Raw genomic sequence first — 23062 nt, 5'->3', positions numbered from 1 at the left:
ACGCCAGCACTCTCCTTCTTAGTCCAATAGCCCTTACAAAGCCTGGAGGTGTGTTGGCTCATTGTCCTGTTGAAAAACAATTGATAGTTCCACTAAGTGCAAACCAAATGGCGATTGGCGAATCGCTGCAGAATGCTGCCATGCTGGTTAAGTGTGCCTTGAGTTCTAAATAAATCATTGACAGTGTCACCAGAAAAGCACCCCTACACCATCACACCACCTACTCCATGCTTCACAATGGGAACCACACATGCGGAGATCATCCGTTCACCTACTCTGCATCTCACAAAGACACGGCGGTTGGAACCAAAAATCTCAAATGTGAACTCGTCGGACCAAAGGACAGATTTCCACCTGTCTAATGTCCATTGCTCGTGTTTCTTGGCCCAAGCAAGTCTCTTCTTATTATTGGTGTCCTTTTTAGTAGTGATTTCTTTGAAGCAATTCGACCATGAAGGCCTGATTCACGCAGTCTCCTCTGAACAGTTGATGTGTCTGTGAAGCATTTATTTGGCTGCAATTTCTGAGGCTGTTAACTCCAATGAACTTATCCTCTGCAGCAGGGGTAACTCTGGGTCTTCCTTTCCTGTGGCGGTCCTCATGAGAGCCAGTTTCATCATAGCGCTTGATGGTTTTTCTGACTGCACTTGAAGAAACAAATGTTCCGCATTGACTGACCTTCATGTCTTGCTTATTTGAGCTGTCTTTTACCAACTAGGGCTATCTTTTGTATACCCCCCCCCCCCCCCCCACTTTGTCACAAAGAAATTCCACAAATTTACTTTTTAATAAGGCACACCTGTTAATTGTAATGCATTCCAGGTGACTACCTCATGAAGCTGGTTGAGAGAATGCCTAGAGTGTGCAAAGCTGTCATCAAGGCAAAGGGTGGCCACTGAAGAATCTCAAATATATATATATATTACTACATGATTCCATATGTGTTCTTTTGTAGTTTGTCTTCACTATTATTCTACAATGTAAAAAATAAAGGAAAACCCTTGAATGAGTTGGTGTGTCCAACCTTTTGACTGGTACTCTATGTAAATTAGATATCTGCATTTCATTTTCACTAAATTTTGAAAAACAATTTTAAAAAATTGCGCACTTTGTTGTTATGGGGTATTGTTAGTAGATTTTTAATTCAGGCTGTAACACAACAAAATGTGGAATAAGTCAAGGGGTATGAATTCTTTCTGAAGGCACTGTAAAATGGTTTTGGCATCAGCATTTCAAGTTAACAAAACTCCGAGGACACCTGATGACTAATTTACTTTTTGATTTTGTTGCATAAGGGCATTTTATTGAATAAAATTGTATCCATCTGCATTTATTTTAAGATTTGCCACAAATAACTTTATCAAAGGGGTGAAGATACTTTATCAAATTAGACTTGGATAATGTGTCATAATTTAAGGGCAGTTTCAAAAAGAATGGTGAGAGATTGATGTACTGGTAGTGAAGTGGTAGTCAAGTAAGACAACAAAGCGAAGTGAGAACTCATTTACTTAGCCATTATTTAGCCATGTCCACAGACTTTATGTTCTGAAAGGAGGTTTAAACTAAGAAGATTGCGTATTTAATCAGCTCTCCATCTCAGGGTGCCTATCAGGGGAAGGGGATGTAACTCTCTAGAAGGATCAGAGACACACTGTAAATTAAAGATACCTCACTTTTTCTGTTCCTCTTCCCGTAACTGTGCCTGCACAAGATGTCCAGGACCATAACTCAATCATCATCCTCACTCCAGAATTGGCATGTCCATTATGAGCTCTGTTAACACAGGAAAGCTCTTAATTTCCCATTATCCAGTGTGTATGCCTGTCACGGCCGTTGAAAGAAGACCAAGGTGCAGCGTTGTGAGCGTACGTTTTCCCTTTATTTAAAATGACGCCAACAAAACAATAAACCATACAAAACGACCGTGAAGCTTAAGGGCTATAGTGCCACAAACAAAGACAACTACCCACAAAAAAGGAGGGAAAAAGGGCTACCTAAGTATGGTTCCCAATCAGAGACAATGATAGACAGTTGTCCCTGATTGAGAACCATACCCGGCCAAAACATAGAAACACAAAATCATAGAAAACAAAACATAGAATGCCCACCCCAAATCACACCCTGACCAAACAAAATAGAGACATAAAAAGGCTCTCCAAGGTCAGGGCATGACAATACCAGAGATCCCTCTGCTGATTATTTTGTGAGCATTTTTCTATAGGGGTTCATTACACAGATTTCATCATTTCAACTGCCCATTCACACACCATAGCACTTCCTACAATGGTTTCTAACACTGCCGACATTGTGAGACTATCAAACAAATATTCAGAGGCCTTTAGTAAGAGGTACTGCTCAGCGTTAGGCCACCCGGGATAACAAAGTGTAGTATAGTAATGGCCTTCTCTGCCCAAAGCTGGTGTAACCCTCACAAGGTCTTGGTGCCCTGCCTGATTGGTGCCCACCTGGGAGACCTGTACTCTCCAACTCGTCTCCCATGCAGCCACCCTCTGCTTTAAGGGACACAGCGCTCCATCATCTGTCCAGATCGTTTTGTTTCCTCATCATTTTCTTGCCAAAGCCAATCAGTTTGTCTACAACTTAAAATCACTTGTAACATTGAATTCTTATGAAGCCACTATTTGTAACATGAAGCGGTATACTATTACTTCTGTGCTGCAACTGTTTTGTGTGGCATCTTAGCGGAATTGACTGACTGCCATCATTTACTATCTATTAACCATAACCTTTGTCAGAATGCCAGATTTCTAATGATTTTTAATGAATCCTTTCGGGGATGTTTGATGAGATCTATGGACACTCCAGCATTACAGGTATAACTGTCACCCATTAATATCTTCATATGGCAGAGGGCAGCAGTTACATTAGACTGCGTCTTCAGATATGAAATTCTGTGATATTTTGCTCCAGAACAGCAACTGTCTGTTATTCAGACCACTAGTTATTCAGACCAATGATGGCCTCCTACTTCCGGTGCCGACCGAGATGGCCGCCTCGCTTCGCGTTCCTAGGAAACTATGCAGTATTTAGTTTTTTTATGTGTTATTCCTTACATTGGTACCCCAGGTAATCTTAGGTTTCATCACATACAATCGGGAGGAACTACTGAATATAAGAGCAACTCACCATCGTTACAACCAGGAATATGACTCTCCCGAAGCGTATCCTGTGTTTTGCCTTCCACCCAATACAATGGATCTGATCCCAGCCGGTGACCCTAAACAACAACGATGTAAAAGGGGCAAACGAAGCGGTCTCCTGGTCAGGCTTCGGAGACGGGCACATCGCGCTCCACTCCCTAGCATACTACTCGCCAATGTCCAGTCTCTTGACAATAAGGTTGATGAAATCCGAGCAAGGGTAACATTCCAGAGAGACATCAGGGATTGTAACGTTCTTTGCTTCACGGAAACATGGCTCACTCGAGAGCCGCTAACGGAGTCGGTGCAGCCAGCTGGTTTCTTCACGCATCGCGCCGACAGAAACAAACATCTTTCTGGTAAGAAGAGGGGCGGGGGTGTATGTCTTATGATCAACGAGACGTGGTGTGATCATAACAACATACAGGAACTCAAGTCATTCTGTTCACCAGATTTAGAGTTCCTCACAATCAAATGTCGACCGCATTATCTACTAAGGGAATTCTCTTCGATTATAATCACAGCCGTATATATTCCCCCCCAAGCAGACACATCGATGGCCCTGAACGAACTTTATCTGACTCTTTGTAAACTGGAAACCACACACCCTGAGGCTGCATTGATCGTAGCTGGGGATTTTAACAAGGCTAATCTGAAAACAAAACTCCCTAAATTCTATCAGCATATCGATTGTGCTACCAGGGCTGGTAAAACCTTGGATCATTGTTATACTAACTTCCGCAACGCATATAAGGCCCTCCTCCGCCATCCTTTCGTAAAAGCTGACCACGACTCCATTTTGTTGCTTCCAGCCTACAAACAGAAGCTAAAACAGCAAGCTCCCGCGCTCAGGTCTGTTCAACGCTGGTCCGACCAATCTGATTCCACGCTTCAAGACTGCTTCGATCACGTGGATTGGGATATGTTCCGCATTGCGTCCAACAACAACATTGACGAATACGCTGATTCGGTGAGCGAGTTCATTAGAAAGTGCATTGACGATGTCGTACCCACAGCAACGATTAAAACATTCCCACACCAGAAACTGTGGATTGATGGCAGCATTCGCGTGAAACTGAAAGAGCGAACCACTGCTTTTAATCAGGGTAAGGTGGCCGGAAACATGACCGAATACAAACAGTGTAGCTATTCCCTCCGCAAGGCAATCAAACAAGCTAAGTCCCAGTATAGAGACAAAGTAGAGTCGCAATTCAACAGCTCAGACACAAGAGGTATGTGGCAGGGTCTACAGTCAATCACGGATTACAAAAAGAAAACCAGCCCCGTCACGGACCAGGATGTCTTGCTCCCAGACAGACTAAATAACTTTTTTACTCACTTTGAGGACAATACAGTGCCACTGACACGGCCCGCTACCAAAACCTGCGGGCTCTCCTTCACTGCAGCCGAGGTGAGTAAAACATTTAAACGTGTTAACCCTCGCAAGGCTGCAGGCCCAGACGGCATTCCCAGCCGCGTCCTCAGAGCATGCACAGACCAGCTGTCTGGTGTGTTTAAGGACATATTCAATCAATCCTTATCCCAGTCTGCTGTTCCCACATGCTTCAAGAGGGCCACCATTGTTCCTGTTCCCAAGAAAGCTAAGGTAACTGAGCTAAACGACTACCGCTCCGTAGCACTCACTTCCGTCATCATGAAGTGCTTTGAGAGACTAGTCAAGGACCATATCACCTCCACCCTACCTGACACCCTAGACCCACTCCAATTTGCTTACCGACCCAATAGGTCCACAGACGACGCAATCGCAACCACACTTTACACTACCCTAACCCATCTGGACAAGAGGAATACCTATGTGAGAATGCTGTTCATCGACTACAGCTCAGCATTTAACACCATAGTACCCTCCAAACTCGTCATCAAGCTCGAGACCCTGGGCCTCGACCCCGCCCTGTGCAACTGGGTCCTGGACTTCCTGGCGGGCCGCCCCCAGGTGGTGAGGGTAGGTAACAACATCTCCACCCCGCTGATCCTCAACACTGGGGCCCCACAAGGGTGCGTTCTGAGCCATCTCCTGTACTCCCTGTTCACCCACGACTGCGTGGCCATGCACGCCTCCAACTCAATCATCAAGTTTGCGGACGACACTACAGTGGTAGGCTTGATTACCAACAACGACGAGACGGCCTACAGGGAGGAGGTGAGGGCCCTCGGAGTGTGTTGTCAGGAAAATAACTTCACACTCAACAAAACAAAGGAGATGATTGTGGACTTCAGGAAACAGCAGAGGGAGCACCCCCCTATCCACATCGACGGGACAGTAGTGGAGAAGGTGGAAAGTTTTAAGTTCCTCGGTGTACACATCACGGATAAACTGAATTGGTCCACCCACACACACAGCGTTGTGAAGAAGGCGCAGCAGCGCCTCTTCAACCTCAGGAGGCTGAAGAAATTCGGCTTGTCACCAAAAGCACTCACAAACTTCTACAGATGCACAATCGAGAGCATCCTGTCGGGCTTCTATCTCAAGGCCATCAGACTGTTAAACAGCCACCACTAACATTTAGTGGCCGCTGCCAACATACTGACTCAACTCCAGCCACTTTAATAATGGGAATTGATGGAAATTATGTAAAAATGTACCACTAGCCACTTTAAACAATGCCACTTAATATAATGTTTACATACCCTACATTACTCATCTCATATGTATATGTATATACTGTACTGTATATCATCCACTGCATCTTGCCATCTTTATGTAATACATGTATCACTAGCCACTTTAAATTATGCCACTTTATGTTTACATACCCTACATTACTCATCTCATATGTATAGGCTGTACACTATACCATCTACTGCATCTTGCCTATGCCATTCTGTACCATCACTCATTCATATATCTTTATGTACAAATTCTTTATCCCTTTACACTTGTGTGTATAAGGTAGTAGTTGTGGAATTGTTAGGTTAGATTACTTGTTGGTTATTACTGCATTGTCGGAACTAGAAGCACAAGCATTTCGCTACACTCACATTAACATCTGCTAACCATGTGTATGTGACAAATAAAATTTGATTCGATTTTAGTTCCACCGCTGAGGTTATGTGTGTGTCGTTTCTTTGCCACAAGGATATTCCAAAGATCTTGTCAATGGTTATATAACATTGAAGCTGTGTTAATTGACATGAAAATGTAGTTCCCATTACTATTGGTCATAATGTTCTGCCACCCCACCTCTCACATCACTGTAGGCTATGTGTGGCATGTGCTAAGCTGCTCTCCTCCATGTGTATGGTCCTGGGTATGTTCTGTCCATGAAATGGATGCAGTCAGTCAGTGTTATATTCTGTGATGTGTGGGAGGAAACTCCCTGTCTGCGTGATCCGTTTCCTCTGTCTTTATTTAGCTGTCCAGGCAGCTGAGTGTGTCCAAATGAAGGGTTGGCAGTTCACAAGCTCCTAGCCTTCCCTCGGGACAGTTACCATAGATACCACAGTCCGTGCCTAGCAACCTTCCTCTGTATGGCTTAGAGAATAATCACAATTAGAAAGGATATGTTTCAATTTAAACTAGCCTCTGAAGGGTTTACCAATAATGTCCCTTTTCAGATATTTAGATACTTTGACCATGTGCAGATGAGATAAGTAGTGAATGGTGATAGGATTGTTCAAGTTATTAGAAATTCCAGAATTGTCATAAACTGTCACATTGATTAGATGGGCACCACTCAATCTGAAATTATTCCTGGAAATGTAGGGTGCATTGCGTTTTAAGTTCTACCGTGAAGTGTACCACATTTTATTTTACTCTTCAGAGATAAAGTAGAGTCAATAATATTAAACATCTCACAGTTAAGATAAGAAAACAGAGGGACATCCAAAGGATTGAGCCAACACAACTGTTTGAAGCGATATCATCTGTAGCCAACATATTACACGTATATTCAGGAGCAGTCAAAGATTCTTCCTCCAGCAATTAGCTTTTTCTGACAGAAACTTCACAGTTAATCCTAAAATTAGTCTTCATAGATATCTGAGATTAGTATGCCACAAACACCTGCTCCTGTAGATGCCAATCAACCAACAGATCAAAACCTCCATCCAAAGGTGTGTCTGTGCTTTTAATGCTACTTATAGTACAACATAGCAGAGGTACTATACCGGTCTTAATACAACAGCTATTGCGGTGGACGTTGATTAACAAGAACTTCCTACAACAGATGTTTAGTGGACTTGATGCACCATGTTATGAACATCAGGGCTCTTCCTGAAACCTACCGGTCTCCCTATCTTGCTACTGTACATGTAGTGTATGGAAATGTCTGAATGCATATTTTGAAATATTTGGGAGAGATATATCTAAAGCACATCTATTACCAGTTTATTACAAACAATACACTTGGAAGAATATATTATTTTCCTAGAATAGGGAATAGCACTATTGCAAGTAGACATCAGAGAAAGCAGAGTGACTCATCTATTGGCAACCGACATGGAAGACACAGGGCAAAACTAGGGCATCTGTTGCTCTTAATCGTATCTGTATCTCCACTCTGGCCACTGACTGGAAACCTCCATCCGGAACTGTAGTATTCTATGGTCTCTATCTTCCAGACCGACACACAGATACCTGTGTGTCACATTCCTGTGTATCATGTTTTAATGTGCCATTATGCTTAGCACTGCATTATCCTGTAATACAACTCCAGTAGTATAGTCATGCAGGGGGAAAAGTGATCAACTAATGTTATAATGTTCAACATGATCTTGTGATCATTTAAGTCAGATGTTGACCCATCCGAAGCTCCTGATACATTTTTCTGACCCATGCCAGTATTCTCTTTCCAACAATAAGGTGTTCCTTGATCCAGGTCTTCAGTGAGACTTGATCGTCCTGATTATTCAGAGGATACATGTTTATGACAGCTGTATGCTGGGCCATTTCCACCCAATTTATACATGTATAATTGCTTCACATCACTGTTACTGAAAAGGAACCCAGCTGCCATAGAGCTGCAGTGTAGGCCCACTGTCACCTGACCCCTTTAGCTATGAGAATAGATTTGGGAGAGAGATACAGAAAGAAAGAGCGCTCTTAAGGGGACTAAAGGGGGGGGGGGGGGGGGGCTAAAGGGGACTTCTATCCCCTTTAGCAATGATAATTTATTTTGGAGAGAGAGAGCTCTTAAGACCGTCTTCAATAATATATTCCTATAACATACAGTATAGCTTTTGTCCCAAAGGTAGCCATATGGGGTTGCTAAGTATATTTGTATTCTAGATTCCCTATAGGTCATAAATACTTGAAAACCGATCTATTAAAGCTACCACTGGTTAGTTCTGCAACAAAAGATACTTGACGGTGTCCCTTGTCAATGTCTCAAATGTGTTGGACTAAAACTGGTCTGTATTTTGTACTAACTGAGTGTGATCTGAGGTCATATTCGTTAGAACTGATACAGACTCCAAAGGATTCTCTTGGAACAATTCATTTGGAGTTGTGTGGTTCCTCCCCTTAGCAACAAGCTACCTATTGATTTAACAGCAAGCCAGGTGCTCCACGGGCATGGAGCATTTTAATGTTTGACAGGTCACCATTGTAAATATGAATTTGTTCATAACTGACTTACCTGTATAAATGAAGGTGAAATAAAAAATGTATCCTAGCTAAAAGTATAGGAGGGAAAATTAAAATAGTAGAAGATTTGAGTAGGCAATACTGTAATAAGCTGTAGGTAAATTGAATACAACACACTCCATAATGCTAGGACTTTCTAGACTTGTTTTGGCAACTCCAAGCGAACCTTTGAGGCTCATGATCTTAACTTGCTCTCTGCTCTTTTCCTGAGCTGTGCATAATGACAGGTTTGCTTGTGTAGTGGCAGGAGTGGAGAGGAGAGGCACTCACACTGGTTCTTGCACTGTGAAATGAATAAGCATAACTACTGCATATGTTTGATGAAAAACTCATGAGTTGACTAATTGATAAATGGAACAAATTAAGAGGTTCTGAATAAAATACTATGCCATTAAACAGACACTTTTATCCAAAGTGACTTACAGTCATGCATGCATAGATTCTTATGTATGCATGGTCCCTGGAATCAAACCCATTATCCTGGCTTTGGAAGTAACAAACGCATGCTTTACCAACTGAGCTACAGAGGACCACTCTGCCACCTGGATGTGAAAGGGCTTGTTTTGCTTTGGCTTATCCAAACATTGAGGTAGTTATGGTCTTATCTTGGAGAAAAAAATATTGCAAATCACATCTGCTCTGAGAGACATTGGCTGCTAACTGGCTCCACCATAGAACTGACTCCAAAAGGTTCATGATTAGATACCTGCTTAACACCATGCTTAACGAGGTGATTAAAACAGTGCAGACGTACTTTGCTTTAATTGAATCTGCTCTGGATGCTTTCCTCATCACTTTCAGTCCTGGCCAAATATAGGACCTGCCGCAGACAGTGAATATGACTCATTTCGTTCTACCTCACCTTTACATACTAGACACTTGCTGCATACACAAGACATCTGTCACACATTTTAAAAGTGCTTACATTAAATACATCACTCATCTGCACTTTAGCTACACTGTACAGGAATGGAAACACGTTACAGCAGCATGTGAAAAACTGTAGGAGTGGTAGAAGGCTTCTTTTCACTGTGTCTCTTGTGTTTTTCTATTGAGCACTTGAAAAATCATTGGTCTCATGCAGTTGACTGTCTCCAGCCTGTTAGAGCAGCCCTGTGCTGTACGTCTGTCTGCCGGGCCGGGCATAGAGCCAGCTCATTGGGCTGTATAAGGATAGCCAGCCAGCCAGGTTAACAGGCCCACATTCAGAGCCAGACAAGCGGCTAACACTCCTTAGTCTGAGACCCACACAAAGCCAGGTTGTCAGGTTAGCGCACTCTGATTGTGGTCTTTCACAGACTCAAGGAAAGCAAAGTCAAGCTAGCTTTTAGCCCTTCTAGCAGGCAGACTATCACCTTTATGTAGAACATAATTTAATGATTTGGGTTTGGGCTCATAATGTACTCAAAGTCTATTTTACCAAGAATTCAATGCATTAATGTAATGGTGTCGGTCTGAAAGCCATCTCAATCAATTGCACTGCTCTATAAAATTACTGATTGCTTTCTGACTGTTAAAACTCTTCACATCAAACACACCTAAGTTTGTTTAATTAAGGTAGTTTTATTATGATTGGAAAATAAATTATGGGTTTGTGATTCTTCACATTTTATAGGAAATTATTTTGAATCATTGGGTGTTAACCATGCTGTATGATTTCTGGTGACACAAACAGGATTTCGGTGTAGCAGTAAGGACATCTGCTGGTGAAAAGAATACTGCAGGCAACTTTTGCATTGACAGAAAGACTGTAGTAGACTATACAGCAGTATGTGCAAAGCCGTGCCCAAAGAAGTACAATCAAAACAGACATTTTATAAGACTTGACTACCCATGTCACGCTGTGTGGTCTGTAACTGTGCAAAGGATTGCTGTGTGGAAGACAGGCCTGGTTTTAAAAGGGTGTTGTCGACTGACTGGGGATGCCCAGGGGTGTATTCATTAGTTGGATCTGTTGAAAACATTTAGTCTGTTGCAAAACGTTTAGCAACAGAAATCGTTTACCGTTTAATTTATGAACCAAACGTGGAGGGACCTACATTCATTTGTCTAATAGAAACTGTTGTTTTCATTGCAAAACGTTTTCCGTTTGGAGTAAACGGTTGACTAAAAGTTTTGCAACGAAAACAACAGTTTCTATTGCTTTTTCCGTTTGGTTCATAAATTAAACGGTAAACGGTTTCTGTTGCTAAACGTTTTCCAACAGACTAAATGTTTTCAACAGAATCCGACTAATGAATACACCCGAGGGCAGACTTTTTAATAGGCCTAATAAAAAAGGCAGACAAAGCCCTGATGTCATGAGAAAATCCATGGAAAGGTTGTTAAAAAGCAGACATTAAAGAGCCCCCAATTAGCTTGAAGAGTAGACTTCATCCAACTGTGTGCAGCATTTAAAGTTAACTTTAGGCCTAAATGTAACTTAAACCATTGATTCTGTTAAGTTTTTGTACCTTGTGCAGTTTGCTTTGGCAAGACGAGTCCACAATTTTTTTTCCTACAGTATCGTTGGTCGGTGCTGTAGATCTACAGTTAAAGTCAGAAGTTTACATACACTTAGGTTTGAGTCAATACAACTAGTTTTTCAACCACTTCACAAATTTCTTGTTAACAAACTATAGTTTTGGCAAGTCGATTAGGACATCTACTTTGTGCATGTCACAAGTCATTTTTCCAACAATTGTTTACAGACAGATTAATTCACTGTATCACAATTCCAGTGGGTCAGAAGTTTACATACACTAAGTTGACGGTGCCTTTAAACAGCTTGGAAAATTCCAGAAATTATGTCATGGCTTTAGAAGCTTCTGATAGGCTAATTGACATAATTTGAGTCAATTGGAGGTGTACCTGTGGATGTATTTCAAGGCCTACCTTCAAACTCAGTGCCTCTTTGCTTGACATCATGGGAAAAATCAAAAATAAATCAGCCAAGACCTCAGAAAACAAATTGTAGACCTCCACAAGTCTGGTTCATCCTTGGGAGCAATTTCAAAACGCCTGAAGGTACCACGTTCATCTTTACAAACAATAGTACGCAAGTATAAACACCATGGGACCACGCAGCCATCATACCGCTCAGGAAGGAGACGCGTTCTGTCTCTGAGGAAACAGGTACAAAAGTATCTATATCCACAGTAAAACGAATCCTATATCGACATAACCTGAAAGGCCGCTCAGCAAGGAAGAAGCCACTGCTCCAAAACTGCCATAAAAAAAGCCAGACTACGGTTTGCAACTGCACATGGTGACAAAGATTGTACTTTTTGAAGAAATGTCCTCTGGTCTGATGAAACATCGTTATGTTTGGAGGAAAAAGGGGAAGGCTTGCAAGCCAAAGAACACCATCCCAAGCATGAAGCACGGGGGTGGCAGCATCATGTTGTGGGGTGCTTTGCTGCAGGAAGGACTGGTGCACTTCACAAAATAGATAGCATCGCAAGGGGTGAAAATTATGTGGATATATTGAAGCAACATCTCAAGACATCAGTCAGGAAGTTAAAGCTTGGTCGCAAATGGGTCTTCCAAATGGACAATGACCCCAAACATACTTCCAAAGATGGGACAAAATTGCTTAAGGACAACAAAGTCAAGGTATTGGACTGGCCATCACAAAGCCCTGACCTCAATCCCATAGAACATTTGTGGGCAGAACTGAAAAAGCGTGTGAGCAAGGAGGCCTACAAACCTCACTCAGTTATACCAGCTCTGTCAGGAGGAATGGGCCAACATTCACCCAACTTACTGTGGGAAGCTTGTGGAAGGCTACTCAAAATGTTTGACCCAATTTAAACAATTTAAAGGCAATGCTACCAAATACTAATAGAGTGTATGTAAACTTGGGAATATGATGAAATAAATAAAAGCTGAAAAATCATTCTCTCTACTATTATTCTGACATTTCACATTCTTACAATAAAGTGGTGATCCTAAATGACCTAAGACAGGACATTTTTACTAGGATTAAATGTCAGGAATTGTGAAAAACCTAGTTTAAATGTATTTGGCTAAGGTGTGTGTAAACTTCCGACTTCAACTGTATGTCAGCATCAATCAAGCTGGCCTCGACAGTGTTGATTGTGAACTCAGGGGTGGCCATAGGTGGCATTTACTTTGTGTCCGTTCATCATTGTGATATTATTACAGAGATAAGTCAACTTAATGTTACTAGATATAAGTTTTTCAGAGGCATTATCCAAAATCCCAAAGTGCTATAATGCTCCAGCTGTTTTTACACTTTGAAAAGGTAAATGTGTCTTGCGGTCGAGGAGGCAGGCTAAGGATAAGAAAAGGAAAAACATCTGATTTCATTCACAAGTCAATTGTAGTGATGGTAGCGGTGGTCAGAATAAATAATGTCCGCAAAATAAGCGAAAATACAAAAACACACGAACAATGACATTGTTTTGACAGGTTCTGACATCAAAATCAAACCTAAAATAATCCACACTAGATCTGGCCTAGAATCAGGCTACGAGCATAGCAACAAAAGTGGCCTACCACATCAACACTCTCAAACAACACTACAGAAGCCTGGCAGAGCTACAGTAGGTAGAAATACCTGGTGCCACGTCGTGAGCTAAACCACAATGAGCAATGACCAATTAACTAGTAGCCTCTTTTACCCAACACAGAGACAAACATTGTAGCCTACAATGGCTACAGCAGACTATCATCATAACAACATATTCACAGGCCTTTCTCAAATTAATCCCAGTTTCAACTGTACCGGTGTCGTGTGGGTGAGTGGTTTGCTGATGTCAACGTTGTGAACAGAGTGCCCCATGGTGGCGGTGGGGTTATGGTATGGGCAGGCATAAGCTACGGACAACGAGCACAATTTGCATTTTATCGATGACAATATGAATGCACAGAGATACCAGGACGAGTTCCTGAGGCCCATTGTTGTGCCATTCATCCGCCGCCATGATAATGCACGGCCCCATGTCGCAAGGATCTGTACACAATTCCTGGAAGCTGAAAATGTCACAGTTATTCATACACGCCAGACATTTCACCCATTGAGCATGTTTGGGATGCTCTGGATCGTTGTTTATGACATCGTGTTCCAGTTCCCGCCAATGTCCAGCAACTTCGCACAGCCATTGAAGAGAAGTGGGACAACATTCCACAGGCCACAATCAACAGCCTGATCAACTCTAAGCGAAGGAGATGTGTCACGCTGCATGAGGCAAATGGTGGTCATAGCAGATACTGACTGGTTTTCTCTATACCAGATACTGACTGGTTTTCTCTATTCCCAGTCATGTGAAATCCATAGATTAGGACCTAATGAATTTATTTCAATTGATTGATTTCCCTATATGAACTGTAACTCAGTAAAATCTTTGATATTGTTGCATGTTGCGTTTTGTATTTTTGTTCAGTATACTAATAACGTGGGTAAAACAGTATGTACAAATGATTAAAGTGACTAGTGTTCTATGACTCTATATAGGGAAAAGCAGTGTCAATACATGACAAACACAATGCACTCCAAATAAATGCACCAGTTGGAGGAAAAAACTCCACTTGAATTACACAGAACTGATATTTCATAGTCACGTGTTTAAAATCAGTAGCAAAATTGGGGAACTTCATAATTTAGTGGAGAGCACACATGTGTGAACAGGGTTTGAATTTGGCACGAATGTGATAGTCACCATCTTTGATTGCTGTGTGCGGTGAAGCTAAATTGTCCCCAATACAACCATATAAAATGGAGTCTTTGTACAGATTGCAGACATGGCATCGCAAGAAGAGGATGAAGGAGTTTTGAACTTAATCCCAGATTGAGATTGAATGAATCAGTGCTTGCTGGAGGCTCATTGATTACACCTAAAATCGATTTATCCCTCCCGTCATTGGTTCCTTTCTCTGCCAGCTACTGTCTGTCACCATGCACTAGGGTTTATTATCAAGTGCTTTTCAGTAGCATTTAATGCTAAACATGTCAGAAACTAATGTTGGAATATTATCGATGGTTTCTACCCAAAGAGGGAGAAAGTAGACCTACAGTAAACAAAATTGGTATGAATGGATGAGATACACAATTTATTCTTCTAATCCCCTCATCCCTCAAGTATTTTATTTCTTATTACAGGATTAGTATTGTGTTGCAATAGGTTGTACATACAGTACAAAAATGGTGATAACATCTTATGTTAGAGTCAACTTCTGTGGTTTGAACTTATTTATTCAGATGAGTTCAGTTCTGAGGCCCCTTGTTCTTGAGGATGTTGCTGAGTCCCTAGATGGTCTTTGTCATTCTCGAAACACAATTCCAGCGTACCATCTGTCAGCAATATACTGCAGGTTAATGTGTATGGAAATGTAGTCAGGGAATTCCTCTCTCATATCTGTGTCTCTCAGGAGTTTGTAATTGAAAGGTGAACCGAGGAAGCACGCAGAGGAAGACATACTGAACATTGGGCTAAGGTGTAATAGTGTGCAATGTAGTTTGTTTTAATTGTGCGAGAAAATAATTGAGTATCTGTTGAGTATCCTCCTCCTTTAGCGATCTACCATGTTTATTCTTGGTGGGGCAGGTGACTTTAGTCCTTTAGATTAACCCCATCTCCTTGGGTTGATGTGTCACTGGATAAGCATCATCTTATCCTCTTGTGAATAGAGCAAAAGATGGTTGTAGTGTTGTGTGTACTATACCGATGATAAATATAATGGCTGTGAAAGAGGCTCTGGCTCATCCTGCTGCCATGACAGCAGTAGCCCTTGGCTCCACAGCAGAGCGGAGGTGAAGAAACTGCTGTGGTCCTCTGTCTACATCACTGCTGCCCTGCTTCCTGTGCATCTGTCTATGGAGAGCTGCTGCCAACTTGCTCATATTAACAGCTATATTTATCTCTCTTACTTTATCATACACAGGGCCCGGTGAAGAGCTTTCTGAGTAGGTTGAAAATATGCTCCTTTAGATACATTGTACTGTACTCCAGTTTGCCCCAAACAGTGCTTGTTACAGTGATTTACAGTGTGCAGTACCACATATGCTGACTCAGTAAGTTTCACTATATGGTTCTGTGGTTATAGCCTTGAGAGTAAACTGTTGATGAAGTGTATACCGGGTTGACTTTGTTTTGACAAGGTTTTCTTGCACTGTAGTCAGCCCAATTAGTATCATCTGTCCACTTATGGCCACCTCAGCAGAAGATAGTAGATGTTTGTAAAAGCTGCTAATACTGTAGAAATGGTTTTAATGTCCATCCATTAGCCTCAATTACACCCATTATCACCTCGGGCACTGCTATGACAAAAACCTGCTGTGTGTGAAAGCTGACAGGCGCTGTGCTCTTCTCTTGCAGTCAGTCTACAAAGCCTGGTTATGCTCAGAATACTTCAACGCCACCCAGAGCCAGTGTCACCACAGGATTCCCTGCAAGCAATATTGTCTGGAGGTCCAGACCATGTGCCCCTTTGTGTTACCAGACAATGACGACTTGGTCTATGGAGGACAATCCAGTTTCATCTGTACAGGTACAGTATGATTGGGGCCTTGACTGACATTCTGTTGTTTGTGTTGCCATTTTTCTCTCACCTCCCATAATTTCACAGGGACTGTAACTTGTTTGTCATCTGAAGAAATCTGTTTCTTCTCTGTGTGTGATGCAGGGCTACTAGAAAACCATTTAACCAATGCAGACCCAGAGTGTTGTGACGTCAGACGGAGTGGCTGCGACCCCTCTGTGGGGGCGGCGTGTGCCCTGACCCAGCTTCCGGGGTCATCATCATGGCAGCGGCGCAGCTCCCCGCCCGTGTCAGCTGCATCGCGGCTGTGCAGCAGCAGACTCAGACTGTGTGTTCTGGTCCTCATCCTGCTGCACACTGTCGTCTCCTTTTCCACTGTCCAGAGCAGTGGCGCTGTGGGCCTGGAGGCCATGGTACCCCTGCCCCTGGAGGAGAGCTCTGCCCGAGAGGAGTGACTGATGATGAACAAGAGTTTCTACTGTCCCCCCCCCCGGCTTCCAGTCTACAGAGACTCCCTTCCTTCCCACTACCTGAGGAGTGAGGCGTTATAACCTTCTCTCTCCATCCAGTCCCCTCCACAGGACATCAGGAATGAGGAGGTTATACACCGCTCCAGGGAAGGCTACAGGTCGGTATACCTCTTCGCCCTCCAACACACTAGAGAAGTGGCGAAGCACGGGCCCTCCCCTCCCGCAACACAGAGGGATATGGAGGTAGTAGATAAGGCTTCGGAACTGAGAGCCAGCCATATCTCACGTGTAAGGAGGACATGAGAGGGCATGGGGAAAGAGGCGGGTCTCCCATCATGCTGAAAGAGGTACTGAATGCTGTTTCTAAGAAGGGTTTGGGTACAAATGGCCTTTTTCGCTTATCACCACTCTATTTAATACGTTGAGTGATGGTTTTGGGGAGTTACGTACGAGGTTGAGTTTGTGAACTGCACAATTGGGAAAAGCGTGAGTTGCAGGCTTGTATGCTATTTTTATTAGTTGTGTGTGTGTGTGTGTGTGTGTGTGTGTGTGTGTGTGTGTGTGTGTGTGTGTGTGTGTGTGTGTGTGTGTGTGTGTGTGTGTGTGTGTGTGTGTGTGTGTGTAAATGCATTGAACAAGTCAGCAATATAATTTATATGACCCAACACATGAAATCAGGTGATCATTACATCTATCAAGCTAATAGTATACATGCGAGAAATACTTTGTTTGGCTTACAGTAAATATAGTTATTATTATTCTCAGTAACACTAGCCTCATTGTCATATACCAAGCAGAATCATTTCATGCAAATATTAGATTACAGATCCTCACCGAAGGTAAACCATGTTGTTTTTGATAGATGTCAGAGGTATACTACTAATGCTGTGGAGGAACATGTGTCTATGCAAAGCTGATTGAAACCAGTGGAAACTCCCCCTGGGTGTCTAATCGCTTACAGAAGGTAGATGATTGTGCCATGGAAGACTGTCTGGATTATAACTACACCAATCATTTCTTACTCATAAAACAGACAATTTACCACATATAACATATAACAAAGACCCAGAGTGGCTAATTGGAGCAGGAGGCCCTTAATCATGGCTAAATGTTTAAGAAAATATTTTCAAGATGCGAATGCATCGCATCATCAAAAACAATTTCTGTCACAGTAGAGATTTAGGGCGTGTCTATGCCCTCAATGTGAAATAGAGTGATTACATTATTTGGAAAGAACCAAAACGTATATATATATATATTACTTCTAAATTCTAAATATCAGATATATGAAAAAAGATCCACCTTGATTTATTTCATAAAGGTCATCTGTTGGCACGGTATTGTTATTTGTAAAGAAGAGCTAGAGTATGACTATATAAATGGTTCTCATGTGTTTCTGATTTATAAAATAAAATTATTCTGACCTCTCTTTTCCTGGCATAATCTGTGTATTATTTTTTTTTTAAATAATGTTTTTTAAATTTGGGCTTGTCTTTGGGAAGCTGAAATAAGATGTCTTCCAATGTGACAAATTGATTCACAAATACAAATATATTTGACACATTATTTGTATCTTACAAAGTTATTCTAAGCCAAAACAATTGTTTTAGGGTAATCCTGGGTTCACCTCCCAAACACATACTGTATGTGACCTTGGTCTACCACAACACAGGCATACTGTTTATGTCCTAACAAAGCTATTGTAACTATTTTACTATTGAAAAACTATATCATAGCAGAGGTTTTTACAGAGTATATGTATATGAATTGAACTTGGATTTGAATATATGATATAAAAAGGTATGACATGTATGATATTCTTTATTTATCCTAAATAAAATATATAATATCACTGTAGCCTTTTAATGCCTACAATGAATTAGTAGGCGTTCATTTTATGTCAGTGTCTAACGAACTGCTAGTTTCTTTAGTTTATATTGCTAAAAGATAGTTATTTTTCTTATGACTGACTGTGGTGTTTAACTGAATATCTAACAGACATTGTTGACATGCTGATTTATAAACTGGTTGAAGATACCAATCACTGTAAAAGAGACAACCATGTTGATAACTATACCTTGGGATTGAAAATCCTGCCTGCCTTGTATGACTAACGTGTGAAACATTGTCTGGTCTCCCTATTTCCAAAAAGGCCACTTGTACCCTTCATTCATATCAGTCATGGCTGTTGCTCATCCTACTAGAATATGAAGGAATCGTACCTCTATCAGATGAGGGAAAAGGGGATATGAATCTACACTGGTGTCCTAAGCCTGTATTCTGTAAGGGAAATACTTCTTATGCCATTTTATACACTGTGCTTTAATGTTTAGAACTTTTTGCACTAGTTCTAATAACATTTATTTTTCTCTGAGATTGTTTTGAAACTGTGCTAATTAATTCCGTTCTAAAAAACAAATATTATCCCATATCTGTGTTTCTAGCTAACCTGTATATATGAAATCGGTTTTCTGTTTCTATTGTATTTTGGGCGGATCAGTGCCTGTTCACTGTTAAAGCCCAATAAAGTAATACAATTGTTCATCACCAGCCTCTCTTTTTGTCAGCAGTACAATGTTATACAACCTGACATTTAGATTAAAGGTGAGCATCACCATCATAATCATGCAGAGAAATATATCAGTTGATAGGTCACATAAATCATGTCATCCGTGTTACTCTGTTTTACCAGTAGAGAGAGCTATTGTTAAGTGAGAAGTGTGAGAAAATCCGTATGCTGTATATTTGTGAGAGAACTGTCTGCAGCACCATACTATTTCTGCATCAATGTCAGTGAGAAGGTTTTATACTGATTGCTATTAAACAATATGATTTAACTTCCTACTGTTATATGATCAGTCAAATTCCTGGAACATCAACAAATAGACACCAACTACTGCACATTGGATTATCACAATCACATTTCAAATGTGATGTGTGACAGTATGCCTTGATAAGCAAATTGCCTTAGAAAACAAAAAAGTATACTCTGTGTGTAAGTATGTTCTTATTTTAGTTTCGCTTTAAACACTGGAGTGAGAAACCACATTAGCATGGTCAAGTGTTTCATAAATGGTACACCTTTTGAAATGATTTGAAATGATTACCTTGTGAGTGGCCTATTCATGTCCTTGTGAATTATGCATATTATCTGCTGAAGTAGTCTCCAACATTATTTGGTGGTACTACAGTGTACAGTATATCCACTCTGACAGCACTTGTGTCTGATTGATTTTTGCAATAATGTTGTTATATTTCTCTTCAAACAGTGCAGTATGAGGGCCTGGTCTCTCTAATACGTCTGCTGTTCTGTTGACATCTGTCAGATGTTGAGAAAAATAATGGATCACAGCAAATCTTCACATCAGAAAAGGGCAGTTTCCCAGTTCTCTGTTGTATTGATGTTCAAATCTCATTCTGAACATTGGATCTCATAAAGCTCCTCTAAAAGCATGATCCATTCCCAATGCTGGAAAGTGATAAAAGGCATATTTATATGAAGCTTGTTTTATTGCTCTTGGAATGATGCTTCTACAGAAAGTCCTTTCTAAAGTTAATACTTTAAGGAACAGACATGGCCCATGAAAGATATAGGGACAGCCCCACTTGGTTCTGGGATGGAGACAAAGGATCCATGATTTAAGGTATGTTCCCCACAAACTGTTTTATTTAGTCAATGTATTACCTATTACCTTCCCACCCACCACTGTCATGTCTGTAGAAATGTATCACTATGTAGAAACATGAACATCATCTAGTTAACGCTGGAGATATTCTTGGGCATACTTAAATAGAATAAGTATGGGTCAGTGATTGTTTTGCCTGTATTTACATAGCACCACTGAATGTTAGTGGGTGATAGACAGGGGTTGTCTGGGATTTTATGTATGTTCATGTCTGTTCTGCTATGCATAAAAACAACAGTGCTGGAATCACTGCTTTACTCTTTTATGACAGTGATGGGTATTCCTTACCCTTGGGGGCCTTGGTGTCTGCAGGCTCCTGGGGTTGCCTACCAATCCACAACAGATCTAGACTTGGAAAACCAGATGGAGTCACTTACTGACTATTGTGCTGAAACATTGACAAAACAGAAACCAGCAGATCCTAAAGCTTTCCTGTAGCTTTCCAGGCTTACCAACAATATATCTATGGCCAGTGTTCATGTGTTGGTCAAATAAACTCAGAAGGTCAACACATAATGTTACCTTATGACCTGAGAGATTACATCAACAAGGAAGGATATAGGTCACAGCCAATGTTTTACACCATTACTGTGTGAGAGGCCAGAGGCTCTCAGGGACTCAAATAAGAAGTGACTAGTCTGACATCAACAGGCTGTTACTGGTAGTGTATGCAGCTATTCATCAAATCCTTCAAACAAACAACAACTAAAAAGGGATCCAGGTACTAGAGTACTGTATGCTGAGGGCCTTGTCATTGTGCCATTCTATTTGCTTTAATGCTTTTCACTGTGAAATCATCAGATGGCTGAGGGGGTGGGGCTTAAATGAGGCCCCATAATATACTACGTTGATCTTTTTAGTGGGCATGAGGAAATTATTACACTCTCCTGTTTTAATCATATTTTTCCAATTTATAGCCAAACACCATCCATAATATTTGAAGTCTTGCAGCCAAGTGTTCTGTGACAGATGCCTAGACAGGAGTGAGCTGGGCAGCACCGCTCTCTCTCCCCATGCCAAGAGCTGACAGATCCTGCTGTTTCAAAGGGAGTCTAACACTTTGAGGATTACGGATAGCTCTGACATGGAAGGGGCTCAGCGCTGGAAAGTGGAATACCAGTCCCGGTTCAACCCCCCCCCCCCCCCACCTCCACAGGCCCACTGAGATACTCCTGTGGACCTGAACGTGTGACAGGCAGTGAGTGTGAGAGAGAGAGGGATTCATTAGACATGTTTTAAACAGCATATAATTATAACCAAACAGCTGTGAACAAAATGTCTGAGTTGACTTGAATGGGCGGATTGGTAAATCCAGTCAGGTCATGAAGAAACTCACACTGCACCGCATCTGTTTATAGTGGGTTTAAATGTGTAACTATGGAAAATATGAATGTGTATTTTACACAAATGACAGTGTTTAGAAGATGAAATTAATAGGGAGCCATCATGGTTTTCCATTGCCATTTTCACATGATGCATCATCGTCACTATATCCAACTGTATCCCACATGATCTCATTATGAGACATAAACAGTGCACTGTCACAGAACCAAAATGTATATCCATTCAATCAATTTCAATTTTATTTTTTATATAGCCCTTCGTACATCAGCTAATATCTCGAAGTGCTGTACAGAAACCCAGCCTAAAACCCCAAACAGCTAGTAATACAGGTGTATCCCTATCCAATACATACATACAGTAGATGGATAAGGTCATAGATTCTCATGGCTGATGACAGGATGTGCTTCATGCCACAATGGGCACTGACCATCAGCCATAGTGGAAGAATGGCTGAATTTGTTGGCAGAAAACAGAACTTGATCATGCGTGTATGTTTATTCAAAGTTGTTTGACATATGAATTTCACAATTCCTGTCCTTTTAACTGACAGGCTTGAGGGTATGAAAATATATCGCTCTACATATGTTACTATAACGCTATAATGACTTTTATATTAACACTTTAAAGATGTCAGCTCTATGTGCTTTCAGAAGGGCTCGTATGTCTTCAGCTGTTGATATTGTAATAATGTTGGGGGCATGACCAGTGAGCAAGCAATGGGGCTGTGGGCATGCACCCAGAAAAGATATGTCACCAAAATAATTTACATAGCATGACTCCAAGGTTATTGATACCCCCAAATAGTGTTACAGCATAAGAACATACTTTTGGTTGATGTTTCTCAGGGGACCCTAATTAGTGGCGGACATGTGAAATGTTAAAAGCATCCCTTACTCATTTTTAGGTGAACGCTTTTGTCCAGAAGATCCCGGTTACTGTACATAGTAACACTTGTAATTTATGGTGCATGGCTAAGCATTCAGAATGTGTGTCTCTGAAATACACTTAGGTTATGTGTGGTCTCAGGTAAGCCAGAATATTGACCTCTAACAGGTTGCATTATATTCAAGACAGGTTACATTATATTCAAGATTTGTATTTATTATGGATCCCCATTAGCTGCTGCCATAACCCTAACCTAAACCCTTGGCTTAACCATTTTACAATTCAACTTCAATATGGTAAGGACGTCTCAAGGACCCCGCATAGCAATTACCTTTTTTTCCAACGGAGTGGCGTGTAATAGCCAATGAGAGATGGAGGGGCGGATCTAACAAACGGGAACACTTTATTTTACGGTATCAGTGTGTGGGT

At 41.4% G+C, this 23062-nt stretch overlaps 1 protein-coding gene across 3 annotated transcripts in view; it reads left to right on the top strand.

Annotated features, from left to right (window-relative positions):
- The window catches only part of LOC129815673 (NALCN channel auxiliary factor 2-like), a 50646-nt gene extending 31386 nt beyond the window's left edge, over positions 1-19260 (top strand). For all 3 annotated transcript variants that reach the window (XM_055869679.1, XM_055869696.1, XM_055869686.1), the window contains 2 exons: positions 16086-16257; positions 16393-19260. In XM_055869679.1, the coding sequence (XP_055725654.1) occupies positions 16086-16257; positions 16393-16703 (483 nt within the window). In that variant the 3' untranslated portion in view covers positions 16704-19260. The remainder of the gene's footprint in view (positions 1-16085; positions 16258-16392) is intronic.
- The last annotated feature ends 3802 nt before the right edge of the window (positions 19261-23062 follow it).

This window comes from Salvelinus fontinalis, chromosome 2, assembly GCF_029448725.1.
Source record: "Salvelinus fontinalis isolate EN_2023a chromosome 2, ASM2944872v1, whole genome shotgun sequence".
In the NCBI taxonomy this organism is placed as follows: domain Eukaryota; kingdom Metazoa; phylum Chordata; class Actinopteri; order Salmoniformes; family Salmonidae; genus Salvelinus; species Salvelinus fontinalis.
The sequence above is the reverse complement of the archived record's forward strand: the minus strand, read 5'-3'. Positions and strand labels throughout refer to the sequence as shown.